The following is a 26,060-nucleotide window of genomic DNA, read 5'->3' as shown; positions in this document are numbered from 1 at the left end:
CGAATCGTTCGCGAGTCTTGCATCAGAAGTTGCAGTAGCCACTGCTAGCTAGCCAGCTAGCACGCTGTGTTGACAGCGTCGGGACAGCGCCCGTCTGTGTTTTAAACAAATGTAAACGTGAATTTAAATGGCGGGTGGCTGGAGGATCCCAGTGGGTAGAAGGGATGTGTGCTGTGCGTTCAATTATGCAACTGAGTGTCCTCCGTAGAGAGCTCCATGTAAGTAGAGCGTCGGCCTGCCTGAGATTTGTGTTTACTCTGCCTGTGCTGGGGAGCTATTCCACAACTTATCCAATTATGTGTATGATTTATATATGAATATAATTATAGTTTGTCAGTAAAATAACAAAACGGTTATTGAATAGCAACTGTGTCAATTGAAGTAGCCCATGAAGTCCGACGCTCCATGCTATTGATTCTCTTCCATACTGTTGACCCTGATACACGTTAGACCACGGCCCCCATTTGATAAGATGTTGTCTCTGGGAGCCCGATCTGAGACGTTTTTGTTTTTTTATTGCTGTGATGTGATTTAGTCCAAACTTCCGTACCTGTCAATGCCAGAGTTATGGAGATAACATTGAAGGTATGATCAAAACAGTCCTTGTGGTACATTGTATTATTGTATTGTTTTTGAAGGACCCTTGTGGTCCCCGAACCCCACGTGGATATTTTGCTTAAAGCGAATTCCCTTCAAATCCCATTGTTTGGCGTCGGCTACATTCGAGTTATGTCTATATCTTCGTGGTGACTGTAGAGCTAACTCTCAAGTTGTGTTCTCTCCTTCATCTAATATAGGCACCGTGCAACTGGTGAGACACTGGTCCTGTGCCGCTCTGCACTCCGGTCGGAGTTAGGGATCAGGGAAATGTCTCGGGGCGCCGGTGAAGACGGGGGTCTCTCTCAGGTCCCCCCCACCATCAATGTCCAAGACGTCACTCAACCTCCCACAAACCAAACTACAGTTGCAGAGAAGGTGACTGCTAGTATGTGTTTGCTTGTGTGTATTTACAAACTGAGGGCAAGGGGTAGGCGTGAACATTGTAATTAGTTTATCTACGGATTTGTAATATTTGCGATTTCACACTCAGATTTCTGAAACAACAGCTAATGTTCTGATTTATTTCATACTATCTACACCATGAGGTGCTTGGCGGAATGACTCACTTGTACTGGGTTATTATTGTTGCGGACATTTATAAATGGTGTGCCCAAGTAACACAGCTTCCTGTGCTTAAGGGCAGCTCATCCCTAAATGTCAGCTTGAACAACAGCATGCTTGCAGCGAACACCTGTCATCTCACTGGCAGACAATGTTGAGGGCGAGCCTGTAGAGAAGTCGGGAAGGTGTTGAAGTGAAATATGTGTTTTACAACATACATTGAATTATTGTCGCAGTATCTAGTTCAACACACAACAAACACAACTATGGCATGCAGCTCAGGTTGCAGTTAAGAATAGATAATGTGCCTTTATTATCTTGGTTATATACTGAAGAAGTCTTTATATACAACATGGGACATTGTTGTTTTGGCCAAATAGATCTAATACAGAGTGGAATGAAATTTTGTTCCTAACTGCGGTGTTTCATGAATGTTCTAGTGTTTTGAACATTCCTCCTAATTCTCTTCAAGACAAACAGATTAAACTGAAATCCGGGCCCATATTTATATTTAAAAAAAAAAAGAAACTCCTACCTCAGAGTTAGACATAACAGTTGGTTATGAAGCTTCCTACTAACTACACTTTCAGTGTGAATGACATCACATTTTTTACGACAGTCAAAATATTTTTCGTGTTTTTTTTTTTTTGTTGTTGTTTTTTTTTACACAACCCTACCTAGGGATTTGCATAATGTGTATTTTGTTTTTTGCATTACTTCATGTTTGGGCCTTGGGAAATTAATTAATCCGTGTATTATTCTTGGCACTATAAGGACATTGTGATGGGATGTGATGGACCTAATTCACCACTGAATGTAAGGTAAAAACATTTAGTTTGAGAAAATCTTGTTTCTGCAGAAATGCAGTGGACCTTGGTATAATCCCTTCCTGATCACAAGAACGATCACAAAAATAATTCCATCTCTATCCAAGAAATTTACTTCAACCTTCCAGGTGTGGGATAGCTTTCAAGGGCCTCAAATGAGGAAACTCAGTTGCAATGGAAAGACAATGACTCACATAGCCAGGCCCCCCTGTTGCGCCCGTGGGGGATCATAATATGATGTCTTTGTGACATCACAACTCTCCCACTATAAAAACATTATATAGGATTTAGTAGCAGAAAAGGGTGGAAATGCAATATTACAATTTGATGTTAAAACATGAGAAGAGGATGGGTAAGGACAGCTCTCGACCGCTCTTAAATCCTTGTGGAGATAGGAGTAGTTTCCAGGTAAGAAAGTTGATGCATTGCTTTCACTCTTGAGACGCTGGATAAATATGGGTCCAGATTATCACGCCTCGATTGAAAATTGTTTCCAATTTGAGCCAGCTCCATATTGCATAACAGATAGTAATCGTTAAGCCACCATACTAATGATTCCGCTTGTCGATGATGACCAGCTAGGGATAAAAAGAAATGTAAATACAGTCGTCTGTGTAGTTCACAACTTAGGAAAATTTGACAGAAGAAGATTGGTTAATTAATTAAGAACAAGAAAAACAGCAGCAAAGTTTCTGGCTTTTTGGTTTACCATACAGAACAATAAAAGATAGCGATATTGCTTTCGTTATGTCAGAAAAATACCTTAACTGATTTGAAAAGTAATATGAAACAGAAATAGTAACTACACAACAATGCATCTTTTGGTCCAAACACAGTAATGCTACTAAGGCTGTAAGGAGCCCTATTATCACTGACAAATTATACATTTAGAATTGATAAGATGATCAGTAAAGAAATCAATATTTTTTGTAAAATCCTAACAATGCCCGGCATTACTGATTCAGCAATGTGATGCGGATGTGCTTCTGCTTTGTTGTTGTCTCCTTTGCACTGGTATAATAAGATGCAGTGGTACAGCAGAAAGCGCAGCTCAGCTCGCTAGAGACTTTCAATCCACTTCACTTGAAGGTGGGCGTGTACAACAACCTAATTTTGTGGGTTACAGCGTTGTTTTGCGGTGTTTGATGTCCAGTGAAAGTGGCTTATTTACAAGCTGTTGAGTCGGCTTTACAAATGGGAGGGTGCAAAAAAAAAGATGGCTGGGGATAGAGAAGAATAAAGAAAGGCTTTGTGCGAGGGGGTTGACTGATCCGGTCGTTACGAGTGCTCTGTTTTGTCTGATAGTCTCAGATTCCCTGTCAGGAGCTGAGTGGGAGTGCAGTTCCTGAGTAATCAGCAACTGCATTCCTGTTGGTGCAGCGAATTGATATTTTTGCTCATTTTACATAAAAAGAGGAGCAAAATTACAGTGATAAAGAATTTTTATTGGAGAGATTTTACATATTATTTATTTATAATCTCCCCAGGTATCTCCAATGGGCGATGAGGTCTCTCCTTCTGCCACTTCTTCCTTTGAGATGCTCGACATAGACTCTGTCACGCCTTATCAACCGGTGAAGCCTCATTGGTTCTTCTGTCGACGGGCCGATGACGACACCTCTTGGCTACCTTTTAGCGGAGAGGACTCTCAGAAACTAGAGAATGCCTATGCAAACAGTAAGTGTGGTTAACGTGTGTTATTTACAGATATGTCAGGGTATGACATGTACCGTAGGGAAGAAATTCCACCGCTTTTGTAAACCGCAGTGAAATGGGTGAGATGATTTCATAATGCCGTTGCCTGGCTACACTGGCTTCCTGCCCACTAGGGCTCTCCACCTTTCAGGATCAACAGATTTAGTGATATCACCCATGTCAGATATAAATCAGCCGTATAGGCGGGTACGTGATTTACAGATGTTAATTTTAGTCAATGTTGATATAGTTGATCAGTGCTGGCATTATGGAAACACTTGACATCACATGTTCACTGTCATTCCTGAATCCTCAGCTTTTAAGTATAAGCTGATAATGAGCACAGATTCAATCACTTTTACTGAACTGTATAGACTTATAGAGCGCTAGTTTGTGAGTCTTCAGAACAGGATTATTGGCATATAATCTGTTTTCTCAATTGGAAACATCTACATGCTTCTTTGTGTAAAATAAATAAACAGAAAAATAAGATAACACTTTATTAAACCTCCCCGGGGGGCGGGGGTTGAAGATTCGAGTTGTCTTACTGTATATTCCATGCTCTCGTGCAAGGATTGTGTATGCTGAATGTGCTTTGCCGAATTCCAGTGGTCAAAATGTTTATGGCTCGTTCTGATTTGCTGTGCTATGCAGGAGATGGGTGCAATGAAAGGACAAATCTCTCAATGTGCAAATGTTTTTTGGTGCAGCAGTGCAACAGCTTTGGCATCCGCGTGTTTGTGCTGCGCAGTTGGCGAGAAGGAGGAGAAGGTGGTGGCGGTGGACGGAGAGCGATACGATGTGCACGTCAGGGAGAGGATGCGCTACGCTGTGTACTGGGAGCAGGCTCCTTCTGAAGTGCGGCGCTGCACCTGGTTCTACAAAGGAGACAAAGACACCCGGTTCCTGCCCTACTCTGAGGAGTTCGGCACCAGTCTGGAGGTTATTTTTTTACACTTCCTTGCTCCATTTTTGATGCATTGCTGAGCTGCATCATTTTTGTCATCTCTCCGTCACGCTTATGTTTCAATAATTTCTGACTCTATTTCTCTCTTTTCTGTTTCCGTTGACAGGATGCTTATATGGTCGCGGTGACTTGTGGGACGTGGAAGAAGAAGCTTGAGTTTCCATCAGGAGAGACTGTCATTCTGCACAATCCCAAAGTAAGATCTGATTGTGAGTTGACCATGTTTAATCGACGCTACACGGTCAACCGTTCTAATTAGTGGAACGCCCATCTCTGACAGCTCTATTAAATAAAGCAGCCATGCAATCCCAACACACATTGTCATATGATGCCACCTGCAACCAAACCAGCTAATTAGTTGGTCAAATATCTGTCCTGCTAGAGCAAACCCGGTCAACTGTATTGTGAGGTGGAAAGTGGAAAATCCAAGCAAGTGGCAGGCTTGCAGAACAATCTCGCATAATAGGACCACTGCATGCTGAGGCGTGTAGAACGCAAAAAAATCATCTGTCCTCCGTTGCAACACTGACATCCAAAGCCTCCGGGAGATGGCCAACAGTAAGCCCTAGATTATCACACACTGCTAAAAGTTCAAAAGTGTAAAAGTTCACCACAATGGGACTCTGGCGCAGGCGATGAATCAGCGTAGCCTGGCATCGCCCTCGACCAATTTGCAAATGCATATTAGTCTGGAATCTCTCATCTTCAATTTTCAAGTGGCGTTGCCAACGTGCGCGGACCAAATTTTCTCTGGACACAATTTGGAGATAGGTGACCTACTGTACAACTAATCAGAGCAACGAAACATCTGACATAGCACTGAGCAAGTGAGTAAGTAATTAAATATCTACCACGCTAACTTGTTCGCCAAGTATGGCAAACACATAAACTTTTTAGAGGAAATATACCGTCCAGTTCGTTTCATACTGTCGTGATTGCGGACTCAACAGACCGTTCCGCAGCAGTGGCAGCCATCTTTGTAAGGTGCCTCAACGGCTCTCCTCTGCATTGTCATCGTATCAAATCCATCCCATATTAGATAGACGGTTGTGATCGGCCCAACCATAAATTGCTCGGGTAGAAATCTGCTTGAATGGGAGGGTGGCCATACTAATCTGCCAGAGCAAATTTATCGTGAGCTCGCAGATTGGTCTCGTTCCCAGGCTGGAACCCCCCCCGCAGCATCCAGGAACTGACTAATCGGGGTTTTGCAGATGTCATGAGTAGGCTGCTTGCCTGAAGGCATGAAGCAAACAGGATTCTGGAATGAGATGTTCACCGAGCAGTTAGCTTGTTAGATTTAATCAGTTTCATTCTGTTCTGTTGTTGCTTTCCTATCGTAGCTGATAATGCAGTATCAGCCCGTCAGTCTGCAGGAAGAATGGGTCTCCTCACCGACGGAGCACTCTCGCCCTCGAACAGTCAAGAGAGGGGTGGAGAACGTCTTTGCAGTGATACCAGATGGTACATGTTGTCCTGCTGCTTTTTGTTCTGCACTCTTTTGTCACATCATCTTGATATTATCAGACAAAAAAACCCCTCTGTTTTCATTGTTTAGAGGAGCCTGACCAAGTGGACCACCTAGTCTTCATGGTCCATGGCATTGGCCCTGCGTGTGACCTCCGTTTCAGGTCCATCATACAATGTGGTAAGTGTGTGTGGGTGTTCATATGGAACTGTGCAAACGGGCTTACATTTGTATTTAGTATTTCTTCCCCCCTTCAGTGAATGACTTCAGGAGTGCCTCGCTGTCCCTCCTGAGCACTCATTATAAACGTGGCCAGCAGGAAGGCAGTGTGGGCAGAGTGGAGTTCCTTCCCGTCAACTGGCACAGCGCTCTGCACGGAGACGCGACCGGCGTGGACGAGTAAGGACTGACTAACTCCGACAGAGACGGAGAGAATAATCCTAAATTCCTGGACGGACAGTAGATTGCCGATACACGCTCTCTTTTTGCTGCCTTCCTTCCAGAGACATCCAGAGAATCACCCTCCCGAGCATCAGCAGACTGAGACACTTCACCAACGACACTCTACTAGACCTATTCTTCTACAACAGTCCGACCTACTGCCAGACCATAGTGGACACTGTGGCTTCAGAGGTCAACAGACTGCACGCTCTTTTCATGCGGAGGCACCCAGAGTTCACCGGGGCCATTTCTGTAGTGGGCCACAGCCTGGGTAATAAACATAAAGAGTGACAAAAAACTACGAGCCACCGTATTTTAAGATCTGAACCTTTCCCATATTTCCACAGGTTCGTTGATACTGTTTGACCTTCTGACCAATCAGAGGGATAGCTCAAAGGCGGACACAGGCGAGGTACGGGGTATTCACTGTCCTAGATAACATTGTTAAAAAATGCTCTTTATGTCGATGACAAAAGGCCTCACTACTGTCCCGTCCTGTTCTGTGTGGTCTCATCAGATAATCTGTGATGAGCCTTGTCCGCTGACCAGCGATGCCCTGGTGCAGACGCTGACACGGCTCGGCCTGCAGGAATATCTGACTGCACTACAGAAGGAAAACCTAGACCTGGAATCACTGGTAACACACACAGAAAAGCTATGGTTGTAATAGAAGGCACGTTACTAACGCTGGAACTACACCAGGCGCCTTGGCACAACATATCGGTTGTCAACCATCTTGCGTAGTCTGGTTGTCCCATTGTCATTGAAAAAAAATGTAAGCATGGTTTACCCCTATTATATATAAAATGATACAAATTTGGCAACCATTTTGTCAGTCTTGGTAGCAAACAGCTGATGCATGGTTGGCAACGCGGGGCATGTTTTTTTTTTTATCAGCTACACTGGCTACGAGGTGAGACCAGTCCCAGACCAGACGCGTCAGAGAGAGGAGGAATATTAAAAAACGACAGCGGTTTAGGTCTTTTTTGAACACATAGCTTGATAATAAGTTGTATGTCTGAATACTGCCAATGCTTTTATTAGTTATTGTGTGTAAAATCAAAAAAAATCTTTTCATTTCTGTTCATGATTTTTAACAACAAAATTACAACATGTTGACCTTGTTTAGATTGTCTCAGTATTTTCCTATGATCTCCAACTCTACATACACTTTATGTTAAACAAAGTCTTGCAGTTATCCAGTTAAAAAATATAAAACAATTGTTTTTATAGTAGTCAGCTATGAATAACTTTTAATATAATTGAAATGTGAACTACAACTGTAATTGTTGAAATTCATCAGTAGGATGAAACAGTTGTTTGTACTGTACTGCATTACTTCTACGTATTTTATATATGTTTATTCTTTGTATTTAAAACGATTCTGGGTCAATAAGCAAATCCGACAGCAGCCCTGCGTCTCCGGTGGTAAATGTAGGCTCATATAAAACACATTTGAATTGATTGCACTCTTTACAAAAACATGTCGTTTTATCTAGTGTTTCTATCGAACAGGCTTGCATATCCGCGCGCAGTTAGAAAAAAAGAAAATAAACGTCTTGCGCAAGAACAGAGATATGTCGCGTGCGCAGTGTAGCACAAAAAGTGGATAAACGTGGATTCAGTTGGAAGCATGCACAGTCAACGCATGTGGTGTAGTTCCAATGTCAGCTGGTTAGTTGGCTAACCTGTTTTCTCCTCCCAGGCTCTGTGTCAGGATAGTGATCTTAAAGCCCTAGGCATTCCGCTTGGGCCTCGGAAAAAGCTCCTGAACTACTTCTGGAGGAAACATCTGAAAGAGGTCAGAACCAACTGGAAAATGTTGCCTTGTGTCTTATTTGGCAACAGACTTTGTGGTTTGATGGCATCCTTTGGCTTTCTTTAAATGTAAACCCATTAGAGATGTAGTAAATAGGGGGAATGATGGTGCTGAATGGCAGCCCTGCCATTCAGCATGTACATAAAGGTGCCGAGGTGTCTTAAGCTGCTTTCACACATGCTTTCACACACAAGGCTACAGACTTATCAGTAGTTGGGCTTTTTTTTTTGCATTCATACTCATGTATTTGGACATATCCGCAATATAAACAAGAGAGTGGAAATGAATAATAAGTAAAGCAGAAAGGAGTACGCAGCAGCTACACTCGAAGATCCGCACGAAGGTGAATAATTGATACTTGATAGAAACGTCATCAACACGCGACATGCCCACTGGCTCGCTGCGAATGACCAGGACAATTTCCTGCTCTGTTCACACATAGCACTCAATCGGACATTAGCCGGACTCCTACTTGGGTGCTGGCTGGGTAATGTCCGGGTCAAATGATTCAGACATTTGCGTTCACACACAGCTCGTCCGGGTAAAGTCCGGATAATTTTGCCGTTGCAGTGCATGTGAGAAAGCAGCTTTAGTCGCCTATGCTAACCGAGATAACTTTGTAGGCTCTACATGTGTGGCATTTACAGTAACCACGATCCTATGTGTCCATCTATTCCTGTTGGTAAGCGTTGACATGGGAACATTGAGGTTCTTTGCTGATGTCGTTTGTCCATATTTAGTATACGCTGACACAATTTGACAACGTCTTTCAGCGCTCGACAGTAAGGGTTGCCCGATTGCCCTCGGCAACCAGATTGAGTCAGTCGGCAACCATTTCGTGGCCTCTGGTTGCCCCCTTTGGTAACCACTTTTTAACATAAAAAATAGGGACAGTGAACAGCAAAACGTGCACCCCAAAAGAAATCAATTTGTTGCAATCGTGATATTTAAATATTGCTGTTGCAGTGGGAACCAGAACGCTGCATGTAAGTTGGTGCCTTTACACACGTGCGCACAGGCACCAGTGGACGGCAGTAGAGCAAGGTCCTCACAGTCAGGGAAGCTGACAACTCGTTTTTTGGCGACTGTCGCTTTTTTTTCACGTCAATTTGAGTGACTTGTGTGAATCGTCCAAACATATCCGAAGAGTTTTTTTGGGGGTGTGGCCAACCGTTTTAGCATTTAATGTTTTTTTTATCCGTCTACGCCGCATGTGATCGATTGACTGGTGGACTCGTTCTCCGGTGTTACGTTAGAACTGAGATGCGGACACGGCTCCAGTCTCCAGTTGAAAGCGCTCCAAAGCGATGCTGCGTTCACAGGCTCGGAAAACTGTAATGCGTGTTGGAAGTGATGTATTCATTGGAACCCGGGAAACCGTCGGCTACCACCATAAGTATATTTCAGACCTATTTTCACCATACACGTGTTTGCATTCCTGTACAGTTAACTAAAACTAAACTAACAATTACAAATAGGTGTGAAAAACAATTTGAGTTAAAACTAGACAGGAAAAAGAAAAGAAAAATAGTCTAACTTTATTGTGTACTTACAAAACTAGCTAAAATAAAAATATACAGGAATGTCTTTAGTTTTAGTCTTTTTGTTCTTGGCAATTTGGTCAAATTTGTCAACATATAGCCGTTACAATACAATAACCAGTTCTGATCTTTGTAGACAAGACACCTTTAATAATAAGCATGCCTCAGGCATGCCTCAAGCATGCCTTATCTTGTGGAGAGCTATTTTTAAAATAGAAAAATGCAAATTAGAATTAAACACTGTTGTTTATAATGGGACAAACAGGTCTCAAACAGGTTGAGATTCTTAATCTCTGTGTGATGAGCATGTACTGTACATATGGGTGTAAGAGAGCGACAGACAGGCTAAGTGTGATCGAGGGAGTTAGTGTTATCACAACTGTTGTCTGACTTGACCCGTGTTTCTTCCTCTCTGAAGATTCAAATTCTGTGAAGTATCAGATAAAACACTTAACTACAAATTTTGTTCAGTAACTGTAATAAAACTTTCAAACATTCTTTGATGTCACATTTTCATTATTAACCTGACGTATAACTGCATAGTATCTTAATTACTCATAATATAAGGTGACTAAAAATGGCAACCGTATTTTCAGTTTCGGCAACCAAAAGCTATGGAGCCCTGGTCTTTATTTGCAGTATATGTTAATCTCCTTTTTCACGTGATGTTTCTGTTATTTCATCTACATTCAGTAGTGATATTGTATTTTTTTTTAAATTCATTTAGATGAACCTCTGGAGGATTTTTTAACATCCAATTTTGAACATATAAGTAGATATTATTACATGTGTCATTACAATGTAATTGTATTGTAATGTAATTGTTTTGTGGAAATAAATGATTCAATATTGCCAAGACCTACTAGCTAGTAAAAGATACTGTGAAGACACTGGCTCAGCTTTTATAATTCCTACATTTCTGTCCTTTCCGTCCAACCAGGATTGCAGGGCAGGTATGGTGCTCCTGGCTCCAGAGTTAGAAGCGTCTCCTCAGAGTTTACCTCCAGTGAACCGCCATGACGCCCTGTGTCCAGGAGTCCCACCACAGCCGGGCTTCCACAGAGCCCAGTCCATCACCAGCGTCGTGGACTACGAACACTTTGACGTGGGCATCGGGCAGGTAGCGCGCTCGCTCACACGAACAGACACGCCTACAGATTTTTTGCTTGCGCTTGGAAGTAACTGGCAAAAACCGTTAAGCATAAGCAATGATATGTCCCCTTCCCGCTTCTCTGCTCCCTCCCCGCTTGCCTGGACAGAACAATGGAGGCATAGCCAAGGGACAGGTCTGTCTCAAGACGGTGTACACATACTTCCCGGTTTTGTTCTTTAGTCATCTCTTCCCAGTTCATGATGCCTGGAGTTTTTCTCAAACTACAAACTGGTCAAAAAGGTTAAAGTGGCGGAGACAGGGAATTCAACTCCCAAGTGCGAAACACAATCGCAATCATTTAATTACTTTTTTTGACATTTTTAAATTAGAATCTGCACACACAAGGAATTTAATTTGGGGCGTGCTCTTCCCACCACCAACACACCATTCCAGCCTGCGCTCATCCTAGAGGTCACTTCCTGCTCTCACCTCCTTGTCCATGGCTGTTACCTTGACGTCATGAAGGATCCTTATTTTGTGGTTTTCCAGCACTCTGCTCCACTGTCATGTTTTTCTGTGTCACTTCATGACCGCATGCATTTTTCTGTGTCCGATACGTTTTTGTTGAAAGTTGTTCATATTTTGTATTTATCGCTCCTCCCCCCAGGTGTCTATTAACTACCCCCAGCTAGTGTTTCAGCCGCAGACGTTTTTTGCTTTTGGCTCTCCCATCGGAATGTTCTTAACAGTTCGCGGGCTTAAACGCATCGACCCCAACTACACTTTCCCCACTTGCAAGAGCTTCTACAACATCTACCACCCTGTGAGTAGAGTCACGGATCCTCTGATCAACCTGCCATTTTACAAGGATTGCATTTGTTACCTGAAGCAAAGTTTGTTTAAAGTGAGCTCATGAGAGTTTATGTGATGGATGTTTTCCTCTGATCCCCCCCGCTGGCTTGCTCTGGCTGCAGTACGATCCCGTAGCGTACCGGATCGAACCAATGATTGTGTCCGAGATGGATCTGGAGCCCATGCTGATTCCTCACCACAAGGGTCGCAAGAGGATGCACCTAGGTCCGGCAGGCTGGTTTACACCTAATCGTCTTGACCTGTATATGAGATGATAAAAGAAAAAAAGGGGCCACTGCTGTTTCTTTACTGAATTAAACAATGCTTGTTTTGTCCTGTAGAACTGAAGGAGAGCTTGACCCGAATGAGCACAGATCTCAAGAATAACGTCTTGGGGTCACTGCGGACGGCCTGGCTTTCTTTCTCCAGAGTGCCGGCCGCTGCGCTGCCCCCGGTGGAGGAGGGAGATGCTCCGGTGGAGAGAAATCTTCAAGAGATACAGGGTATAAAGTTGTGTGTGTGTGTGCGTGCGCGCGTGCGTGCGTGCATGCGTGCATGCAGTATGTTTTCACATGTTAAGTGTGTCTACTTTCAATATGTGTCTAACTTGTCTCCTACTCCTTCTCCTTCTGTCATATCTCTGCACGATGGCTCTTCCTTACCCCCTTGCTTTTTTTGGTGGTGGTTTCTACCCGTGGCATCCTGATCCATGACTCTTAACCTTTAACCTCTAACCTCAGAACCTGTGGCACTCGCTGCTCCCGCTAGGAGTGAAGGGAAAAGGGTTGATTTTTGGACTAAAATACTGGAGTGGCCCAAGGCCCTTCATAGGCATTACTTCCAAGGTAAGCCAGTGTGTCACTTGGCTTGCTTGATGTGGGTGAATGCACTCATTCAAACGTTATCAGTAAAGTTAAATGTAGACTGGCTAGTGGGGCCGTGCAAGTTAACCTACGGCATGCCCAAAAATCCTCTTTCAAATATGTTGTTATAGCTGTTTTGGCTTCACACTAGATTAGCTCAAGTAGTTTTATGACCAGCCATAACATCTACAGAAAGTTTTAAGTAATTACAATTGTGCCTGTCGTACAGTATTGAAAAGCAAATTCTACTCACTTTGAGCACTTTACTGCAGGTCCCTCCTTCGCTATTCTACAGACACTTTCCAAGAGAAGAGCATTGTGTAACACGGAATACTCCATTCACTTTCTGTTAGTTCCCTTAAGGGCACAGCGTTGTCAGATATGTTGTTACCTGTGTTGCCCAAGGCTGTAGCGCTGAATCTGTGAAATGACATTTTTTTTTGGGTTGTTTCAGAGTGAAAGAATGTTTACTTTGTACTATATAGTCTCTAACCTTGCTATTCTCATTGTTCACTGAGTTTTCACTGTTTGTATCCTCATGTCCTTTCCTCCTTTTTTTCCACCTGACCTCCTTAAATGTTCTATTGCAGTCCATTAAAATTATGGTACCAGTGAGCCAGTGTTTGTACAGTATAAATCCTAACATCCCCCCAACATAGTCATAGATAGATAGAAGTATTTTGACCTTTATATCTAATTTCTATATAATTTACAGATCTTGGGAACGCCTGATAATGTCAATTAGGTTTTAAGAGTATAATATGTTCCTTATGCCACAAATAACAATAATATTTTATTTGTGTGTGTGTGTGTGTGTGTGTGTGTGTGTGTGTGTGTGTGTGTGTGTGTGTGTGTGTGTGTGTGTGTGTGTGTGTGTGTGTGTGTGTGTGTGTGTGTGTGTGTGTGTGTGTGTGTGTGTGTGTGTGTGTGTGCGCGCGCGTGTGTGTGTGTGCATAGATATGAGGAAATAGACAATGAGATCAGATTATATGATATTTTGATTATCAAAGCATTGAAAATGAATCATATTTGTTTAGTGTGAAGTCGTTGAAAGTAAAAAAAAAGTAGTGTTAAAAAAAAAAAAAATACTCAATTTCAATGTCAAAGGTTAAGCAACATACTTAAGCCGTGAGAATAAAACAGGGCTGAGTTCAGTAAAGGCCTTGGTGAGTAGATTTAGTAGATTCCTGGTAGTATCCCTAATGCCATAGGAAACCCCTGCTTAGGTTTTAAGAGTATAATATGTTCCTTATGCCACAAATAACAATAATATTTTATTATAGTGTGTGTGTGTGTGTGTGTGTGTGTGTGTGTGTGTGTGTGTGTGTGTGTGTGTGTGTGTGTGTGTGTGTGTGTGTGTGTGTGTGTGTGTGTGTGTGTGTGTGTGTGTGCGCGCGTGTGTGTGTGTGCATAGATATGAGTAAATAGACAATGAGATCAGATTATATGATATTTTGATTAACAAAGATCACAAAAAAAAAAATAGTACTCAATTTCAATGTCAAAGGTTAAGCAACATACTTAAGCTGTGAGAATAAAACAGGGCTGAGTTCAGTAAAGACCTTGGTGGGTAGATTTAGTAGATTCCTGGTAGTATCCCTAATGCCATAGGAAACCCCTGCTCACAGCTGATCAGAGTTCACGTTCCACAGAGAAGGACATAGGATCAGAATGGACACAAGAACTTGTCGTTTTATCAAAGCATGTATGGAGCCTCGTGCTCCTTTCATCCCTTTGTTGAGTGCACGACTCTGATGAGATGCGATAAAATGCAGAGGATTTTCTATCGTCCGTGCGGCCGCCTCAAGGCCACATCCGTCTGTGAACGTCCTCAGGTGCGTGCGAGGACACAGAGTCCTCGGCGTCGGCGGATGACGCAGAGGAGCGCGAGATCAAAGTGGGGATGTTGAATGGAGGAAGGAGAATAGACTACGTGCTGCAGGAAAAGCCCATCGAGAGCTTCAATGAGTATCTGTTTGCTATCCAGTCTCACCTGTGCTACTGGTGAGACACACACACACACACACACACACACACACACACACACACACACACATCTGTGTTCAGGGAGCGTTCGGTTCTTTTATGTCTTGTTCAATCTTTTGTTTGTAAATTTCTTTTATGTCTTGAATTTCTTGCTTTGTCATTTTTTTTTTTTTAATTGACAAATAATGACATCTAATCCACTCTTTTTGCCCCATAGGGAATCTGAGGATACAGCCCTACTGCTGCTGAAAGAGATCTATGATAAGCTTGACGTAGCTTTTGAACAGCAATGATGAAGTTTTTGTGGATATATATACACACACACACACACACACACACACTTCATGAACTCTACCTAGACCTGGTAGAAAAAGAATGAAGCAAACTGACATAACCACAGATTGCACAACTCACACCAAGAATGCAGAGTATCCTGAGTGTCGCGACTGCCCCTGCTGCCTGGTTCGGATGGTGAAGTTTTTCCGAGCGGTGGCAAAAGGCGGCGCAGCTCCTGAAACGCTGTTCAACCCCGGCTTCGTGTTTTAGACGAGAGTGCTGCCTAGTTTGTAAAACTAAAAAAGAGCTGAAGGACTGGAACTGGACCGCCTCCTCCGAGGATGGAAGGTAGCTCAACCCTCCCGACCCACTTCCAAAGGCCCCACCTGGCTTTTGGATATTGGTTCTAATCAACGGAATAAGCATCGCCTTTGGTTATTACTCTGAGTACTGTTTGGGATTGTTGTTTTATTTTGATTTTTATTTGACTTTTGCACTTTCTCTCGCCACGTTTCGACCCCGCACACTGTTCAAAGTTGAATGCTTATGCAAAACATTTATTATTATCATGTGTAGCTAACAGAGCAGCCCTTGTCTATGACTCTGTAAGCTTAACCATTTCTGTGGACCAGATGTTGTTTGTTTTTTTTCTCTCTAACTTCTAAGACCACAGTTTGTGAGCGTGGCACCAAAGGTAAAAGTGGTTTCTCAGTGGAGATTACAGTAATTCTACTTTAATCTTCCCTGGGCCTTTATAAAACCTAATGTTATGACCAGGATGTGGGGCACAGTCAACAAAGAAATGAAATGGAGAACTGTTTTACGTTATCATATGGAAAAGCATATGCAGGTTTGCATCCTGACAGTTTGTATCAAAAGCTGCTACTCACTGAATTCTAGTGCAATGGACAGTATTAATGGATACAGGGTCACTCCCTTTTGCATTTAAATTGAATGGTTTTTTTTTCACATCTAATCACATTTGTAATACATTCAAAACAAATGTATGTATAATTTCATTATATCTAGAATAGCTGCATGAATGAAGTGAACCTTTGAATCGAAATGAAGAATTAGCAGAGTTGCTGCAGACAAACACGAGTCCGTCTCCATCGGTGAAGCTTGGAGAGCCCAGCGTGTGCTAGAAGTTCCAAGTTCGGCCCGTAACAACATCTTTCCCGAAGATGGGTGTGCCTAAGCATTTGCCCCCTTTTTTTTTTTTTTACATACATTCCCTTCCTGATAAATGGTCAGTTACAAGCAAAAATAGTGTCCAATATACCCCATTTTGAAATTGTATGATGTACGGGCCCAGTATCATATCATTTGTGCTTTTATTTTGATATCATGTTCTGTGAGGACTTGATCGCATGCATTTGTTCTTTTCTCTTGACCAATTATTAAGGGATCATATGAAGTGAGATCATATATTAGTTCTGTCATCTACCCACAGCCTCCACGACCTTGTTACTAGACATACTTATTACTGACTGTACTGATCTGGGAATAGAAATACCAAAAAAACTCAAAATAAAATCGAAGGAAGTTATACAATGATTTTTATGTGTGCTGTGATGTAAAAAAAAAAAAAAAAAGTTTGCTGCATGTACACTAGGAGTACACTAGAAGTGTTTTTCTGTTGTTTTTGGGGTTGTTTTTTTTAAGGGGAAATCCAAAAAATAATTTGGATTGTATGGATACAATTAACTAGTCTGTTTTTTTCCCAATTACACGAGAAAATTCAATGACTTTGAATGGCTGTTTCTTATTAAGTGCCAGCTAAATAAAGTAGCCCCTATCAAATTTAGTTTTTGTTTTAATTTTTTGTTTGCTTTTGTTTTTACCAAAACATATGGATTACCACTTTAATGAGAACATTCGTTCTCGCTGGTTAACTGGGTCACTTTAAAACTTTCCCACCATGAAGAACAACTTTTATGATGCGGCTGTTTCCTTAAAAGTAGGCTATATCTAAATAGAAAACTCACAAATAGTCTACCCTAACTTCGACTTAATGTTCTTCTGCTGATAATATTGATGGCGGGGTGTGATGTTAGTATATTAGTAGTACTATTAGTTATAGTTTGCAAATTATATTTAAAGATGTTCCTGGTCCAGGTTCTTTGATGCAAATTACAGAGACACTTTACCCCCAATGCATAAACAAATTGGGTTGTTTAAACTGCAGGAATTTAATAATCTCCTTTTCCCCTCCCCACTGAAATCACTGCAGAATACGGTGGACTAATTCAACGAGTGCAGTGTTTGAAGTGAACTCCATTCGACGCTGCAGAATGCCCTAATCTCCAGCACATTACTTGAAAACTGATCATGAGGTAAGTTTGCTTTCCGAAAAAAACATAAGGTTAAAACGTGTCTAGTTGTCTGTACTAAGGGAGAGACCGTTCCCAATCGAATAGTAGGCCGAAAGGAAATTAGGACGTGGCGCGTTAAAGGCTCTTCAGTGAAATGACTTATTGTGCATCATTGTCATGCCATCTGGGGCTGAAATCTCTGGTTTTGGTGCGGAATCCCAAGACCTTCGATGACATTCATGTGATTCATCTGGAAGGGGGGGGGGGGGGACGACTATTGAAAGAATAGTCTATTCAGTGGAGTTGAACTCCTGATAAAGGCCAGCTCGACAGATGCAATTGGTCCAATTTGACTATCAGACAATGTTCCTCAACAGCTGCAAGCAGTTCCTATTGCGATGGCCCATTAGCGGTTTGACGTGCACCACTTTGACAGCCAGAGGCGTAGCGTGTGATGGGTGACTGATCTACCAGGAGGGAGAAGGCTGGAATCAGGTCGACGGTTTTCCTTAAAGTACTACGTTTTGTATACAGGGGGATCAGTTCCTTTACCCAGACTGAGATTATGACCTTAAATATAATTAACAAATACTGGACTGAAAGTTCAGCACTTTCCCATGTGTAATCTACCAGCAACATGGGAAATTATGATTTTTTTTTTTTTTTTTTTTTTTCCATCCTTAATGAGGTGCGTCTTATCACACTGGTGGGATTGACTGGGTGTGTTTTTTTTGTCTCTGTGTTCGGCGTGTCTTCAACCTGACGGTGATGGAGGTCGAAGGTCAGCTGAAGTGAAAGGTCCGCCAGCAGAATCGTCTAAACAGGATCTTTTGCATGAAAATGCTCGCCACAGCAGGTCGTCAGAGTGTGGCACAACAAGGGCGGCTGTTTTGCTGCCAACCCTTCTCTGCTCCTCCTACAGTATTATCTGTCTCTCCTAAGTCTTCTCTTTCTCCGTCCCCGAGGACCTGACATGCTAATTACTAACAATAAGGGTCCCTGGAGTCTTTATCTGGTCGACCCATGCCTCCTTCACTCAACCCCCCTCTGCTTCAAGCAAGTGCTCCTAGATTTGTTTAAACGAACCCCCGGCCCTTTCCCTTTTTAAAGGCCGTCCTAATGGCATACAAGTGAACGTAATATGCTTTTTGTAGGAGAGAGACTGTGTGTGTGTGAGAGAGAGAGAGAGAGAGAGAGAGAGAGAGAGAGAGAGAGAGAGAGAGAGAGAGAGAGAGAGAGAGAGAGAGAGAGAGAGAGAGAGAGAGAGAAGAGAGAGAGAGAGAGAGAGAGAGAGAGAGAGAGAGAGAGAGAGAGGAGGCGGGGACTCTTGGTGGTTTCTGTTTTGATCAGTCGTACTCTCTGGGACAGTCAGCAGAGAGTAAGGAGGAGGAGAGAGAGAGTGAAGGTGAGGACTCAAGAGTGGAAGAATAGTCATAGCATAGTCAGTGATGCTCGGATGAGACGGGGGGGTGAATAGGATGCGGAGCTGTGACACCTGAGCCAGGCAGCCTGCAGAGGAGGAGGAGGAGGACAAGACTGAGGTGAAGCATCAGCCTGGGACACGGGGGACACTGTGAAGCCGGCCATGGGGGGATCTCTGAGCCAGCACAAGAAGAGCTTTGTCAGGTCTCCACGCAAGAAGAAGAGCAGCATGTAAGATGACAACATCATCCGTCTTTGTTTGTGTGTGTGTGTGTGTGTGTGTGTGTGTGTGTGTGTGTGTGTGTGTGTGTGTGTGTGTGTGTGTGTGTGTGTGAAGACAGAGACACGATAGAAGAATAATTGGTGAATGAATATAGTGGATAAAAGACGCCACCAGAGAGTGGTCGAGTGGGTGTTGTTGATCAAGCACAGACTGGAGATCAGCTCTCGGGATGATACGCTTCCTCCCTAGATGAGCTCGGTGCCTGGGCTATCGACCGGTCTGGAGAGTGTGTGTGTGTGTGTGTGGGGGGGGCTCAGGGGGGGATCAGGAGATGAAGAGTAATGGCACTTTGCTCACAGAGTTGAAAGCGCTCGGAGTGGATCAGAGAAAACACACACGCGTACAGCCGCTCCTCCTGAGTGGATCAGACAAAACACACACACCCACACACTGACACACACACTGAGCTGCTTCTGCCACGCGTGCTTCGTATAGTATTTACCTATTCAAATTAGAGAGAGAGTGGGAGAGAGAACGAGAGAGCGAGAGAGGTGTACAGTAGGTAATGACACGAGGAACACGATGAAAATCAGCAGGTCAGGTCATGCTCTGGAAATTAGTGTTGCGTTAAAGGCTTGTTTGTCGTCAGGTTCCACATTGCAGAGTCCTCACAGCGGCCTTGAACAGTTTTAATAACTGGCCTCAGAGTCCTATTACTGTACGATATAGTTCTGATCCCACTTCTGAGTTGATGTTTTGATGTTGATGTTAGAAGCCATTGCTTTGTGTGTGTGTGTGTGTGTGTGTGTGTGTGTGTGTGTGTGTGTGTGTGTGTGTGTGTGTGTACACACACACAGTGAAAACCACCACTTGAAGTTTGGCATTAACCTCTTCATCAGCGCTCAACGATCACCCCCACCCCCACGCTTCTCCGCTCCCAGCTGTTCCGAGTGGGTTTCATCCCCGTTTCAATGAGTTGCCCATGACATCCTCCCTAGTCACACACACACACACACACACACACACACACATCAAGCTTTATGGAGCTGGTCTCTTTAATATCCCCGTCACGACACGTTCCCTTAGATTACATTCCCTCTCCTCCGTCCGCTGATGTAAACACTGTGCTCTGATGTTCTTTGTGTGTAAATCACACATTGAGGAGCGGGTCTGAACCTCTGGAGCTCATGATCACACCGTGCGGGCCCAATCCACACACAAAGCTCTACGTTTGGGGTGATCTTCGAAAAAATAGAACGTGTGATGGATTTGGGGTGAAATGAATTCATCCCAGGAACACCCTGCCCGGCCCGCGGGAGCGGATTCGTGTCGTTTAATGCGGTGTTTACATCAGGACCAACGGGGCGGGGCGGGGGATGATCTTTTTCCTTTACGGGAATAGCGGAGGTCTGAGCAGCGCCGTGGGACCCGAGATTGAATTCTCCGATCTAATTTTAGTTTGCTTGATCCGCCCGTGCGTCTTCCTGAAAGTGGAGCGAGCGCCGAACGTCAGATGCAGTTTTCATGTTCTCTCCCACCGCCGGACCGATCCTCGTTCGGGAACAGCGCTGTGGGTCTGGATAGTGGGTCAAGGCGCCGCCAAACTCTTATTTCCTGTCTCAGGAACAGAAACAGGCAAACTCGCCGTGAACTCAGGAAGAGAGCTTTTTCGCCGAAATCAAGACCGCGGCCGCTGAACAATGTGACGAATCGAACAAATAATTTGAGGCGTGACGAGGAGAACTCCCCGGGAAAAAAAAGGGGGAGATTGCTTTTTCGAAAGGGCTTTAACTATAATTCCTTAAAGGGAATTGAGGCAGACCACTGATATTGCGCTTGCATGTTGACTACGGAGTATACGCGACATGAGATGAAATATGAGATGAAAAAAAAAAAAAAGAATGAATGGAAACATTGTGGAACATAGGAACAGTGGGGGGTGTGTTGTCCTCCCTGCTTCGGGCTCATGCATGTACATTCACTATTGTCCGGCAATTTTGCCCCTTTTGTGTCCCCGACAATAGCTTGGCTTGTGTCTGCGTCCCGCTCCTTTCCACCCCTCCGCAGTTTCATGCCCGTTTTTTCTCCCCTCGGTATCGTCAGAGTGATGTGAGTTCTGCGGCCGTGTGGCGGTGCGGTGGGAGCGCGCAGGGAGGCCGCGCTTCCCTCCGGTTCCTTCCTTCCTTCCTGCTCCTTTTTTTTCCCCCACGCATCCACACCGCCGTGCTTTGCAGCTCCGGGGCGGCGCACGTCGGGCCTTGTATTAAACGTGCATTTAGGGGGCAGCGTGGATCCAAGCGGAGTTTCCTACTTCACATCAAAGCTGTTGGAGCATCTGTACCTCCTGCACCCCCTCGCCACCACCACCTCCCCCACTTTCTCTCCCTCCTTCAGTCCCTTTTATTTTCATCTCTTTATTTTTGTCCCCGTGACCTGGATACAGCTGAGCTGCGTAAGTGAAAGTGTGCAGCAAGACATGCATGAATGGCGCTTCAACCTTGCATCTATGGTGTGTGTGCACGCGCGCACTGCTGGGTAGTTATTCATGCACGGCTGTTTTCACGATGTAATGCACGTGTGACTCCATCCCCAGGGCGATGTAATACCAGCCGACCGGGTTACCGTTACTATGCCAACTGTAGTAATACTCCCCCGTACCCTCGTTCTGAGCACTTCACGCAAATGTTTATTTTGCTCGGGTGGTTTTAAACCACAAAACCTGCACACAATGTGGAAACTACGACAATGGGCCCGATGTGCAGAGCCCCGACGGCACTCTGTTCTCCTCTGCTCTTTGACCTCCCGTTCTCGATCTCCTCTCGGTTCCGTTGCCCCGACTGAGGCTGTATGACGCCGGTTGACCTCCCGGGTGAGACGCCGGTGTGCCGCCGCTAGATGGCGCACTGCCCCAGCACATGCCGCCGTCGACGGGCGAGACAGCGCTCGTTGTTCTCTTTTGTTTCTCCGTCCTGCGGTCCCGTCAGCCATTAATGGAGCTCATCTGTGTTGTTGTTTTTTGGGGGGTGGGAGTGTGGAGGTCAGAGTTCTGAACGCACGGACGCAAGTATTTGAGCAAGAGCAAGGTATGAATATCCGAATAGTGCTCAACGTCCTTGGACAATAAAATTTGCTTTTCATTTCAATGTTTGTTGGGGTGGCGTCGCCCTGGCTCGAGTGACAAGGAGGAAAACAGCTCAAATGGCAATGCTGATTCAGTGTCTTGATTTTTATTTATTTTTTTTGCATGTTTTTTTACCCTGGTACACCCATTGAAATTCCCCAAATATCACCAAAAATGACAAATAAAAATAAAAAACAAGTAGAAAAGCGGTCAGATTCAGTTTTCATTATGGTTCATAATGGCAAAAAAAACCCCATGAAGCTGTCATCAGGGTGAAGGGCACATGGCTGTAGTCTGGGGGTGGGAGGGTGTGTGGCGGTGGGGTTGTGGCTGGGGCCCAGTGTGACTACACTTAACTTTAGAAGAGGGCAGTCCAACTGGGGCAGAGGGGTGGGGGAAGAGAGAAAAATAGAACAAGAATGTCTCCGGGAGTGGAAGAAGATTGTGCTAAAAGGTTGATTTAGCGGGTAGAGAATGTGGAAAACTATTCGTTGTTTTGTTTCTTCGCCCTCCCCTCGGTGGGGCTGAGCTTTTTGCCCTCGAACCGGTCCCTCACACCCACAGGAGATGCGGCCCTCGAACCAGTCCACGGGACATCCTTGAATGTAAATACTGATCCCAAAATAGCTCACAATTTAACTCCAAGCCTAATATTGACACAACCGTGAGTGCGGGCGGTTGTTTTTTGTCACGGTGGATTGAATGGATGTTTGGGATGTTCCTCGTAGCTCCCTCTCTGCGGGCGTCCGTGCAAAGCCTGAGCTTTATGATCACGGTGTCGTATCACCTCTGTTGTGGCGGATCGTTGTTGATTTATTCTTAGCTCATAACCACATGTCTCTCACAGTCATCGTATAATTGATGTTTTCGGGTGCACGATAGCTGGGTTAGGTGGCACGCAAACACACGCACACACGCACACACAGCCTATAGCCACACACACACACACAGGCAGTCTAGTGGTTTTTTTTTTTTGTCTTTTCCAGACATCTACTCGGATCGCATGTTCCATCCATTGGCATTCAAAACGTCTGAGTGGCTTTACCGCAATTCTATGTGTACCGAGCTATTTCTGGCTCAAAGGAAAGGGGATTACATAAGAGCTGATCTTTTTCTTTCTATTTTTCCCTCTGCTTCCCCGTCCACGGCACATGTCCCGGCCACCCGGCCCACTGGCGGGTGCAAGGGGCAGGACTTAAAAGCCTCTGAGGGTTAAATAGTGCGCTGGATTTTCACAGAGCTTCTCTCCGCTTCAGGGGCCATTGTAAAAAAAAATAAAATAAAAAATAAAACCCCAAAAAACCTGTCCTCCTCCATCCCGCAGGGAATCTGTCCCAGCAAGTTTGCAGCCTTCTCAGTCCTGACCATACAGAGTAAGGAGATCACAAACGGCTAAAATGTCGAGAAACTATGCAGAAGACGCCCTGGATTCCTGTCCTCTTGCAGATCATTCATATTTAAGTTTTGGGAGACACCCCCCTCTACACCCATACACACACACACACATACACACACACACACACACGGGCACACACACACACCCAGCCCCCACAATTCTCTCTCCTCACTTCACTTGCTAAATCTCTTATCCTTTGTTTGTCCTCACTATCATTCCTCTCACGTCCCTGCTGTGTATATTGAACAAAGTCTCTTTCTCTCTGCTCACCAGTGGATGACATATCCATGTGTCTTTTTGAAGTGTGTGTGTGTGTGTGTGTGTGTGCGTGCGTGCGTGCGTGCGTGCGTGCGTGCGTGCGTGCGTGCGTGCGTGCGTGCGTGCGTGTTTCAATCTGTCTCTTAAACAAGGCCAGAGTCTTCTCTTTTGTTTCCTCTTCTTTTTCTGCGTTTCTCCTTCCTTCGTGAGGTGAAACCAGCAGCATACAAACACAGCAAACAGCTCTCACAGTGACGCAAGAGCCTGTATTCAAAAGGAGCAACATCTTTGCTATCTCTCGATGCCCCCGTGCTTCGCGCCCCCCTCTGTGTTTGTTCAGAGCAGATGAACAATCTGGTTGTTTATTAGATTAGTTAGGGTCGGCGCTATTTTTTGCAAATGGCACGGATGTGCCGTAGATCCATTGTGGGGATGCAGGCATGAGCATGTGAGCTCATTTGCATGATGCATGAGTACAAAAGTGTTGAACTTAAGTTGCATGTAGACCATCTGCCCACATCCTCGCAGCAGCATGTGTGTTTTGATGTCATGGCGCATAGAAGAAATGAGTCTTTATCCATGATCCTGGCGGCTTAGCGGACGTGCCGGCTCAGCTCGGTGTTAAATCGAGCTGTAGACAATCACTTATCAGTATCTGACCTTCTTTGGAGAACAGCAGATCCTCTGTTTGTCTAGTCATGTGTTGATAGCATTTTACAGCCTTAATCCAGGATTTACTGGTTTGTATGCAGAGTATTAACATTAATGCTACATTGTTCGGGGGCATTTCCCTTCCACCTCTACCTCGGAGCTTTCATTTATTCATCTCAGGAGATAACGGTGCTTTTCAACAAAGCCCTGATTCATCAGCACGTTGTTTCCCAAATTTAAACTGAGGAGTGGTGACTCACCGGAGGCTGATTTTATTTTGAGACGGCTTGATACTCGACTTTGTCTGGAAGAATGTGACTGATACCTTTTATGATGTCCCCTGTGGGCCCCTTTTTCTGTATCTCCTTTCCTTTTTCCCCATTCTTCGCCCTAAGGAGGCACCGGGAACCCCGTTGTCCACCCAAACGCACCTCCCATACCTTCCTTTTACCTGTTTAAGCAGAAACTTCCGTCTTCTCATTATAACCCCCCCCCCCCTCTCCTTTTCTCTCTCTCTTTTATTTTTGACATTCTGAATTTCTGTATCAGTCTGGTGGGTGGGGGCTAGAGGCACCCTCGCTGAGTGAGGGAGTGAGTTAGCAAAACACGCATTAAGGGAGGAAGGCAGGAGAAATGGGGGGGTGGGGGGTTGTGGGAGGGAGCTTCTGTCTGCTGTGGCAGCCAGCTGATCGCTGCTCTGGTCCTGGTGGAGCGAAAGAGGGAGAGAGAGGAGTGACTACTGATTACTGATGCTCCAGTAATCTGCACTGTGTGAGTCAGTGCTTCTGGGAGGTGAAGCAGCAGCAGCAGCAGCAGCAGGGGCGGCAACACTGGTGGCGGCAGCGTTAGAGTTGCACGCTCCTCTGTTTCTCCCCGTCCCGAGAAGTCAACAATGCAGTGAAAATCTCGAGGAGGAATGTGAGCGAGCCGCCTAGAAAACAACAAGGCGTGCACATCCTCCACAGCTCAGAAAAGAGAGCGAGAGAGAGAGAGAGAGAGAGAGAGAGAGAGAGAGAGAGGAGAGAGAGAGAGAGAGAGAGAGAGAGAGAGAGAGAGAGAGAGAGAGAGAGAGAAAGAGAGAGAGAGAGAGAGAGAGAGAGAGAGAGAGAGAGAGAGAGAGGAGAGAGAGAGAGAGAGAGGGGGAGAGAGAGAGAGAGAGGAGAGGGAGATTTCAGGCCGTCTGTTTTGTAGGAGAACGGCTGTGGTCAGAATCAAGAAGGACGTCGACGGTTTGACAGAGCGGAGTGGAACCAGGCCGAGGTTTCCTTGGTGTCCAAGAACCCTGGCAAGTGGAAGTGGCTGTAGAGCTGAAGGGATGTCCTGGTTGTCTCCCGTCCAGGTGGGCCAAATGGACCTGGTCAGCAGTGACTGGGGGGCCCCGGGGACGAGGAACAAGTGGGGCCGCTTGGATCTGAGGATGACAAAGAGTGACAAGTAAGTGGGTTAGAGCAGTGATTCTCAAGCTCTTTCATATCCAGGACCCTCAATTTGGTACGCATTAGTCCACGGACCCCATTTGATGGGATTTTGTCTCTGGGACCACCAATTTGAGAAGATTTTTATTGTAAGATAATGATTAAACCCAAACTTGTCTTACCTGTCTATACTCTATTTAGGAAAAATAACCGTGAAACAATGATCAAAACAGTAGTATTGTACATTCTGTACTGGTGGCGGGTGTCTTG

The 26,060-nt window shown here is 44.7% G+C and overlaps 1 protein-coding gene across 2 annotated transcripts; it reads left to right on the top strand.

The window, feature by feature from the left end:
• Positions 1 to 57: 57 nt before the first annotated feature.
• Positions 58 to 16,787, top strand: LOC307232359 (triacylglycerol hydrolase DDHD2-like). Of its 2 annotated transcripts, XM_080003346.1 has the most exons (19): positions 58 to 218; positions 564 to 585; positions 798 to 975; positions 3,476 to 3,665; positions 4,435 to 4,625; positions 4,757 to 4,846; positions 5,994 to 6,114; positions 6,209 to 6,298; positions 6,376 to 6,517; positions 6,622 to 6,830; positions 6,907 to 6,971; positions 7,077 to 7,196; positions 8,265 to 8,360; positions 10,860 to 11,039; positions 11,680 to 11,835; positions 11,987 to 12,089; positions 12,206 to 12,367; positions 14,563 to 14,731; positions 14,931 to 16,787. In XM_080003346.1, exons 3-19 carry the CDS (start codon positions 868 to 870, stop codon positions 15,004 to 15,006), a joined length of 2,268 nt encoding a protein of 755 aa, XP_079859472.1. In that variant the 5' UTR covers positions 58 to 218; positions 564 to 585; positions 798 to 867; the 3' UTR covers positions 15,007 to 16,787. The 2 variants fall into 2 exon arrangements, with proteins under 2 accessions (XP_079859472.1, XP_079859471.1); XM_080003345.1 differs by lacking the exon at positions 564 to 585.
• The last annotated feature ends 9,273 nt before the right edge of the window (positions 16,788 to 26,060 follow it).

This window comes from Zeus faber, assembly GCF_960531495.2.
Source record: "Zeus faber genome assembly, chromosome: 7".
In the NCBI taxonomy this organism is placed as follows: Eukaryota; Metazoa; Chordata; class Actinopteri; order Zeiformes; family Zeidae; genus Zeus; species Zeus faber.
Note: the sequence above shows the minus strand (reverse complement) of the source record. Positions and strands in the feature narration are given on the sequence as shown.

Bases quoted from the DNA above. Each gene is read 5' to 3' on its own strand.
- LOC307232359 (XM_080003345.1), top strand. The intron at 4,847-5,993 runs GTAAGATCTGAT...TTCCTATCGTAG, and splicing joins TCATTCTGCACAATCCCAAA to CTGATAATGCAGTATCAGCC. The intron at 6,972-7,076 runs GTACGGGGTATT...TGGTCTCATCAG, and splicing joins CAAAGGCGGACACAGGCGAG to ATAATCTGTGATGAGCCTTG.